We start from the raw sequence: 8,947 nt of genomic DNA, 5'->3' as shown, positions 1-8,947 counted from the left end.
AGAGAGAGATCAATGGGATCATTAGTGCTTACTTGAGGAAGAGTTTGAGACCCAATTCAGCTGAGTTTTTCTTCATGACACTCCATGACTTCACCACAAGAGCCTCTTGCTCTTCTGTGAACACAATCTTTCCTTCACTCTCCATAACAATTTCAGAAACTAAATGATTTTGGATATGGTACAATTCTCTGTTTTGTAAAAGAAACTATGATATTACTCCAGTTAGGAGAAGTGTCCTCTATATATAGGTTTTGATAAAGACCCTTTTGTGCTATCGAAGAGACAGTTCTTGGTAACCAAGTTTAAGATAAAGTTGTCTGGTTAAAAAAACGAAACCATGTGCTGTGTGTATTGTAATGGAACCTGGTTTTTTAATGGTAGGCTTGACCAAATTAGTCAAAACACAGTTGAAAAGTATCCATATCTCTTTATATCATTATTATACTGACTTATATACCACACAAGTGGTGCGAGTTGTGTAAAAATACATTGAATCCATTGATGGTAGAATACAAATCCTACTGCATATGGATCTATCTATATCCTAGATTATTTGCTGAGAAGCAGAAGCAAGTTTAAAACTTGTGAAATGTTATGTAGCACCATGTGACTTTCACATCTATGTGATAAAAAAAGGTTGAAACTTTACACACTGAATCCAGGCAATGAAGGGGTTACAGAGAAGGGTGTTTTTTGCAAACTCAACCGTATCCGTAAGTTACATCGCGTTTTGAAACAACAGAGTCAAAGGGTATTTCGACTCTTTCTTTAACAAGGCACCGTGCTTCCCCGTCTTCAATCACAAGAACTTTCCCCGGTGGACACTGGTTAGGTGTTTTCTTCCCTCTGACTGCTCGCTGTGGGAGAAGTCCAAGAAGGTTCAAGGACGCACCTCTTCTCCTCATCTCTAGACCATAACCAGATGCAGACAATATGGAAATAACACCAATGATTGGAAGCACAATCTTAGCAACAGACCCTAAGAAGCGAATCACACCATGATCCGAGCCTCCTCCAGATCCTCCCTCAGGACTTTTCACCTCTGCATCGTTTCTCACATGTCCTGAACCGAACCCATTAGCATCAGACTTCTTCTTGGAAGGTAAGTGAGAAAGGTAACCATTATTATCTAAACCGATGGATACAGGAGGATGAACAGGATAAGGAGGAAGTAAGAGATCATTCTCATAATCAACTCTTTCTCCAGCAAAAGTCGTAGTCTCGCGTAGTACTTCAAAGTCTTTCCCTTTGTACTCCTTAAGCTTCTCAAGCAACATTTTCCTACTGTAATCAATCTCAGAGAGAGCTACTTGCTNAACCCGTTAGCATCAGACTTCTTCTTGGAAGGTAAGTGAGAAAGGTAACCATTATTATCTAAACCGATGGATACAGGAGGATGAACAGGATAAGGAGGAAGTAAGAGATCATTCTCATAATCAACTCTTTCTCCAGCAAAAGTCGTAGTCTCGCGTAGTACTTCAAAGTCTTTCCCTTTGTACTCCTTAAGCTTCTCAAGCAACATTTTCCTACTGTAATCAATCTCAGAGAGAGCTACTTGCTTCTCATACTGTTGTCTTTGCCTCAAATTCTGATTAATAAAAAACAAAACCAATACCATTCATCACAACCCATTTCCACAATAACTTAGGACAAAGAACAGGACTTGAAGCAATTCAGGTTCAATTTCAATCAAAAGCAGAACTAACACTTTTAAATGTTCAATGATACACTTAAAAGCTAGAAACTTGATTACCAAACCATAGAAACAGAGGAAATTTAGGGTTTTTTTTTGTCTCAAACCTGTAAAGAAGCAAGCTGAGACTCGAGAGATTCAATAGCATCACGAATACGCAAAAGCCGCTCAGCTTCTGCTTCCTCTACTACGTCATCAGAGCTGATTGAGTCGAAATCCTTGTCTTGATTTCTAAAAATCTCATCTTTTCTTCCTTCTCCGGGAGAAAGATCCTCGTTTCCGCCGCCGTCGCCGCCGTTTTCGCTGACGGCGGTGCTGGAGCTATCGATACAATCGCTGATCTTGAGTCGAAGCTCGGTGGCTCTGGCTAAAATCAATCCGATCCCTTCTTCGTCTTCCATCTGAGCGATTGAGGGGAAAAATTGAGGATTCAGAGATTAGGGTTAGGGTTTTCGTAAGGTAGTGGTGGAGAAAGAGACAAGTAAACTTTTGGGAGTGAGTCTTCGAGTGATTGTGGTTGGCTTAACTCAGATTTTTCAGATTTGTTTCTGCTTCTTTCCCGGTTTTTAAATCAACGGCCACAAATATTCCAACTATTTCTGTTTTAATAGAAACTTTTTTTTGGAAGAGGGCCAATTTTGGATTAAAACAAAGATTACAAAATATATCATTCTACATTAAAAATAATTCAAGATTCTTCTATGTAACTTTTTAAATGTAGGATAATATTAATAATTACCAGACTCAAAAAGAATCGAGAAAATAGCATTGAGTCATAAAATTTTCGAAACTACCATATTTTATTGATGTGAAAATTTAAAACTATCCTCAAACAAAAGATGAAAGATGTAGTAGCATACTGTATTCTATGAATAATATGTTATTTAATAAAAATAGCATATCATAGTAAAACAATAAACGTATTATTTAGAGAAATCATGTGTTTTTGACACAAAAATCATGTATTTCGAAAAAATTAAGTGTGAACGTAATAAATACTGTGTAATACAAAAAGATGCATGTTACAAAAACGAAAGACGACGGAAATTCCAAGAAAATTTGAGATTTTGTGAAATAAAAAGCCCGAGAAGAATTGGCCAACGCTATCTATCCTGACAGTTGGCGCTTTTACTACAGTGGCATCCTGTACCACCACCCCACCTAGAGGATTGGATAACGATGGATTTGTGAGGTTTCGACATACACAGTGCTACATGTGATATGTCATCTTCAACAACCTGGCTTTTGTTCTTTCTTACATTAATTGGACACAGAATCAAAAACCATTGGGGAAGCAACAAGACAAGGCTAAGGCATTAAAAAGGAAATGATAGGTTGGATTTGGCTTTTTGGATCACAGTGGTGGTCTTCTTTGCAGCTTTTAATGCAGCTTTTTGGGTTGTCTATCCAGAAAATGAACCTGCTAAACCCAAGACTTATGATCCCAGTGCATGGCCAAAGTGGTTTACACTAGCAATTTCGATCACCAAAGTTGTTGGAAGTTTGGCCTATATATTTGCTGGCAAGGTCTAGTCTAAGTTTCGCAAGTCTGATTAGGTCTGGTATGTGGTATGTTGTCTTGTTTAATGTCAGTTGAGGAATAATGTGTTTTGGTCTTGTTATTTTGTTTCGACTCTATCTTGTGGTTATTTATTGTATCGACTCTGAAAACTAAGTGATAAGTCTTTGCTTTTTAACTAGTTAAGTTCAGACTAAGCAAACCTTTTCATGCTTTCTTTGACACCCTTGAGCTTTGCATTTAACAGAAACTCGATGGCTGTCATTTTTAAAAATCATATCAAGGAATGAAAAGAGTGTTAAATAGAGATAAACTAAAGATATACTAACAAAACAAAAGTTATATATATAATAAATAAATTCTCAATGATTTTTAGAAAAACTTTCCCATTTGACCATAGATCAAACATTTTTAACCTTCGGTTCGTAAATGTATGATATTCTTATTTCATATATTTGGTAGAGAACTGTACAAAATTTGTTTCATAAGCATTACCATCTCACTCGCTTGAATCTCAATAAGTTAAGCATACATGATTTGCACGTTTTTACTCGAGAAGAGTTTTGAGAGATCACATATAAGAAGATCTTCATGTTCTTGTTAGAATGTAACTAGAACATATTATTTTGAATTTCAGTCTTAGACGTTGTTCTTTAATCATGGATTTAATATGGATTTTCAATGTTTTACAATCTATATAGTATTTGAAATTATTTTAAGTATTTGTGTGGATTCCAAAATCTCTTAAGTCTTAAGTATACCTTGAATTTTGATTCTAATAATTTACTCATGAAACTTCACGAGAGTTCATTTCTAATTACTTCATAAATTTTTTTGTCTAGTTACTTTATTCTGAGTAGCACTAAATGTTAACAAAGTATTTGAAATCCTAATTGAATAACACCAATTTTTATAATCTACTAAGCATGATTTATAAATATAAGATCGGGTGACACCGGTTCTAAAACATGACTAGATTAACAGCACGATTGCACTTTATTTTATACAAATTTATATATATTTTTATATGTTAAAGTAATAATTGATATGTATTATTAGTTTTTAAACAATCTCATTATATAATCTTAACATTTTATATTTAACCTCTCTTACATATTAAACTCGTAACTCAATTTATCATATGGCTCATTAAATTAAACTCATCATCTCCTATAAATATTTTAAATATTGTTTAAAAAAATAATTAGATTATTTTGATTTTTTATGTGTTAAATATTTATCATATTCATTAAAATATCAAGTTAAACTTAAACTTTATGATTTACCAATAAACTGTTCTTCCCTGATCAAACTTGAAAGTCAAATTTCTCTATCATCTCTAAACACAGATTCATGAATCTTCGCTTCTTCACAAGGAAAATGGTGTGTGATAATTGTAGTTTGATCAATAATGGTTATAAACCTAAATTTGTTAGAAAATGTAGTTATGATTTGATTATGATAATAAACTTTATATATAATTTAATTTTTCTCTCCTTTGCTTCCTCCACATCAACATCCACCTAAACAATGCTATATATATATATATATATATTTATTAAAAATTAGTATTTTAATATTCATTCATTGCATATTTAATACTTATAATTAATAATAGTAAAAAATAAATAAAAAATGAATTAAGTAAAATAATTAAATTTTAAAACAGTAAAAAAAAGTATATAAATTTGTTTCGATAAATAATAAAAATAATAACTATATAAAAATGAATTAATTAGCATAAATGAAAATTTTAAAATAGTAAAAATAATATCGTGAGTTGGTTTTACTAATAATGTAAAATGATTGATATGCTATTTTATTATTAAAATCCACTTGAAGGTGTTAAACAAGCCCGAGGAAAATTGACCAGCGCTATCTACCACCCCACCTGGAGGATAACAATGGATTTGTGAGGTTTCGATATACACAGTGGTACAACTGGTATGCTATCTTCAACAACCTGGTTTTTGTTCTTTCTTACAATAATTAGACACATAATCAAAAACTATTGGTCATATTAGGATGAGTGTCTTTTTAACAAAAAAACAAAAAAAATTAAAAAGGTGAGGAGAGAGAGATTTCGTGTCTTGCAGTAGAAAAAGTAAGACACTTATATACTCTCTTGCTTATTTGTCGATATTTCATTGCTCATTTTGAAACAAAAAAGATTAATTAAATTAAATAATAATATTGTATTAAAATATCTCAATTTTGAAGGATTTGGGTGATGCCCTTAGAGTTGCTCTCACTATTGGGCCTCAATTTCCCAATAAAAAAACTCATTTCCGAGTCCAAGAAGAGAGGTATCGTTGCTCTGAAGAAAGGACGTGGCATGTTTTGGTTTGTTGTTGGGGAAATATATATATATTAAAAAAAATTCGTCTTCGCGATCCTCTCTCTCTTTCTTCTTCCCGATCTTATCTCTTTTCTCTCTCGAAACCTTTGATATTTCCGGCTTAAACTCGATATTTTGGGAGCTTCCATTGGTTCGATTATCCGATTCAACACTTTTGTGTTCGTTTCTAGGTAATTTGTTCCATTCTCTTTTCCCCTAAATTTGAGTTTATGGGTCACTTTTTAGTTTGAGCTTGAATTGTGTGTCTGTGTGGTCGTATTGATACTTTTTATACTTGATTTGAATCGATGTAGCTGCTGCAGTTTGATTTGATTTCTTTGAATTGTATTGTATTTGAGTATGTACTATGCATCATTCGTGTCCAAGGAAGAGATTCCAGCTGACCAGTATGCGTTGCGTTTAAGAGGTAATCATTCACAAATTTATAATCTTTCACTTTCTGTTTCTCGTGGTTTAAGATGTTAGAGGGGATTTGATGCATATGTGTTTAAGTTTAGGATTAGCTTCCTTCACATCTGGGCAACTTTTATGTTTCAGTGGAGTTTTGTGCATAACTAAAACTCTTTCTGTTACCTTGTCATTACTTTTATCAGTAAGAAATAAGATTTGATGTTATGTGTTTAATTGTATAATGTTGTTTCTTAAATATAGGTTGATCCCAATACAGGATAATGAACAAGTATGAATCATATGGAATCATCCAATATCTATATATCTGAGAAATATGGTGGGTTTTCCCTTTTGCCTGATTCTCCTTCTGTTTCCCGATTCCCTTTGTTGTTATCGACAATAGCATCATCTTTCCATTGGCTAGTCATCTATAAATGAACCGTTTAATCCAAACAGACATAACGCAATGTTCCCAATCCCAGATGCTTCCAAGCCAGAAGGCACAATTGGTCATGTCCTAAAGGTTATGCAATCTGCATAATTTCATTGTTGACCTAGCTAGAGGTGTAACAATCTCTCATAAGAAGTAAAAAAAAAAACAAGCGAACTTATTGTCTTTAAGTAAACTTCTGTAAATAAACATAATGTAAGCGATTAACATACGGACAAGAGATTCATTTTTATAAATTAAGAACGATCCATCTCGATGGCAAATCTCTACGTTAAAAGTTAAATTTTACACCTTAAGGTTTTGAGAGAAGCCCGAGTTCATAGGCCACTTCGAAGCTATTTACATAAAACTCCGATAAAATATGATCCACCATAACCATAAGTTGTTAAAGGAGATAGGAGTTACTTAGGAGACTCGAAGATACGATCGAAGTTGAAGTCCCTGATGAGGTTCAAGTTGTATCGCTGCTTAACTCTCTTCCACAGTTCCACCAAGATAGGAGTTACTTAGGAGACTCGAAGATACGAAAGGGAAGAAATTAAGTTTGATGATGTGGCAAGTGCAACAAGATCGAAAGAGATGGAATTAAGAGATAATATCAGAGTTAAATCGATCTCAGAAGCTCATTTTGTCAGAGCTTTAGATCAGAATCTCGAGAGAATCAATCTGGCAATCAGAGTGTTGATCGGCACTGAAATGGTGTCGGTCGACACCAGCTGATAACATCTTTTCATTAAAACTTTCAATACATTTTTGTTTCTTTTAGATTTCCTCTTACTTGAAAACACTGGGGACAATGTTGTTTAAGTTTGGGGGAGGTTAGTACTAACTACTAACATAGTTTTTGTTTTTAGTATGTCATAACCGATTTTAGTTTTTGTTGAGTCAAAATTTTCAAAATTGTGTTTGGGACTATGATTTTTTTTTAGGTGTATTTTCTTGGTTGATTAATGTTGCAGATTGAATCCACTAATCCGACTAATGAATAATCCAATGGCTGACCAGTAAACCGGAGACATCTAAATTTCCAACAGAATCCATAAAAGCCTGAGGTAATTTCTGCACTTTTCTTTTTACTTCATCAAGGAGATTGATGTTCATAGAGCTTGACTCCTTGTTCATGCCTGACAAGTAAGATTTTCAAAAGAAAATGGTACTCCTTTCCCTTGTTTAGGTTGAAAAAAGATTACTCATGAGAGCTTTGTTTAGGAGAAAAAAAAAAGAATAAAAGATGAGAAGATTTTGATCAGTTTAGAGAGGAATGTAAATTACATGTGACCTCATTATTCTACTCTTGAGTCAAATGATCACACAAAGTTTGGAAGCTAGGCGTAAGTAAATTACCGATGACCCCATTATTCGCCTACACCTTTAATTAAAAAAAAAGAGGTCAGTAAAAAAAAAACAGCAAAGCAAAGCTCAAAGGAGGATAAGAATAGAATAGGTCTGGGGGAGAGGAAGAATACCACATGTTGTACAATATTATATCTTGCTTGTTATGGTATAGTACGGGAATGAGTCTAGAAGGTTCTTGGCATTGATCAAATTGATGAGACCCACCGATGAAGGCTTAGTGGAGGAAGTAGTGGAATTTGGTTTTAATTTGGGATGCTACGAATGTCAACGGACAAGTACATGGTGGTTCGATTTGGATTAGTCTACTAAGCATATGGATTATGGTTTGAATGATCATGGCATTACCTTAGAGAGAAAATGAGTTTCTGTGTTTTCAAACCTCTTTCACAGGTCTAAGTTTCTGTTTTGCTTGAGGGCAAGCAAATGCTAAGTCTGGGGGAGTTGATATATCATGGTTTTTGTGGTTTTTATCCATGATATAAGGAGTCTATTAGAGTCTTTTGATTTGTTTTCTAGGATGTTTTTGAGTCTTTACAGGTTTTCTAGGATTTTGGCACGGATGGAGCGAAATGAAGCAATTTGGATTGTTTTGGAGCATTTAACCGGAGAAAATCAATTTGTAGTCTGATCCTATGAAGAGCATCGACCGACACCAAAGGAGCATCAGTCGACACCAAGCTGATCCGACACAAGACTTCAAAATTGGAAGTTTTACAAAAGTTGCCCAAAGTTTTCCATATTTGCATCATTGGTCAGAATGGCGAACAACTCCTACTCTGGGATAAGAAGAATTGGGTCAGTGAGGTTCATGAATTCAGATGGTACTACTTTTGTGCTTCACGAGGTGAGATACATGTCAGATATCTCGAGGAATCTGATCTCCCTCGGGACGTTAGAAGCAAAAGGCTGTGAATTTATAGGAGGTAAAGGAGTCTTAAAGGTGGTCATCGGTTGTACAGTTTTCATGAAGGGTGACAGAAGGCAGTCATAGTATGTCCTGCAGGGTACAACACTTTTACAAGAGTCTCATGTTGCTGAGGAGAGGGCAACGGTAGTGGACAAGCAAATTGCTGATATGTCAAAGTTATGGCACAACATGTTGGGTCACATTGGTCAGAAAGTTTTAGAGGTTCTAGCAAAGAAGGGTTGTTTATGAGACAACAAAGTAACCAATGTAGA

At 34.4% G+C, this 8,947-nt stretch overlaps 2 protein-coding genes and 1 long non-coding RNA gene across 6 annotated transcripts in view; 1 reads left to right on the top strand and 2 right to left on the bottom strand.

Annotated features, from left to right (window-relative positions):
• Nucleotides 1-245, bottom strand: part of LOC104792519 (non-symbiotic hemoglobin 1-like) — a 3,445-nt gene extending 3,200 nt beyond the window's left edge. The window contains exon 1 of the mRNA XM_010518709.2: nt 33-245. Coding sequence (XP_010517011.1) covers nt 33-145 — 113 coding nt within the window. The 5' untranslated portion in view covers nt 146-245. The remainder of the gene's footprint in view (nt 1-32) is intronic.
• Nucleotides 408-2,242, bottom strand: LOC104792506 (plastid division protein PDV2-like). Of its 3 annotated transcripts, none has more exons than XM_019228532.1 (3): nt 1,801-2,242; nt 1,366-1,588; nt 408-1,129 (listed from the first exon to the last, which is right to left on the bottom strand). In XM_019228532.1, the coding sequence occupies exons 1-3, from the start codon at nt 2,092-2,094 to the stop codon at nt 702-704; spliced, it is 945 nt and encodes a 314-aa protein (XP_019084077.1). In that variant the 5' UTR covers nt 2,095-2,242; the 3' UTR covers nt 408-701. The 3 variants fall into 3 exon arrangements, with proteins under 3 accessions (XP_019084077.1, XP_010516990.1, XP_019084073.1); XM_010518688.2 differs by having other exon boundaries at nt 408-1,295; nt 1,541-1,588; nt 1,801-2,239; XM_019228528.1 differs by having other exon boundaries at nt 475-1,074; nt 1,320-1,588; nt 1,801-2,241.
• On the top strand, nt 5,623-6,416 carry LOC104792500. 2 transcript variants are annotated; one of them, XR_769074.1, is made up of 3 exons: nt 5,623-5,741; nt 5,865-5,977; nt 6,223-6,416. It is a non-coding gene; the product is annotated as an uncharacterized LOC104792500 (long non-coding RNA). The 2 variants fall into 2 exon arrangements; XR_769073.1 differs by having other exon boundaries at nt 5,623-5,977.

This window comes from Camelina sativa, chromosome 1 (genome assembly GCF_000633955.1).
Source record: "Camelina sativa cultivar DH55 chromosome 1, Cs, whole genome shotgun sequence".
Taxonomy (NCBI): Eukaryota; Viridiplantae; Streptophyta; class Magnoliopsida; order Brassicales; family Brassicaceae; genus Camelina; species Camelina sativa.
Note: the sequence above shows the minus strand (reverse complement) of the source record. Positions and strands in the feature narration are given on the sequence as shown.

Coding starts and splice junctions, on each gene's coding strand:
- LOC104792506 (XM_019228532.1), bottom strand. CDS start 2,094: ATGGAAGACGAAGAAGGGATCGGATTGATTTTAGCCAGAGCCACCGAG. Junction 1,589..1,800: donor CTCAGCTTGCTTCTTTACAG/GTTTGAGACAAA, acceptor TTTATTAATCAG/AATTTGAGGCAAAGACAACA. Junction 1,130..1,365: donor CATCGGTTTAGATAATAATG/GTTACCTTTCTC, acceptor CCATCGGTTTAG/ATAATAATGGTTACCTTTCT.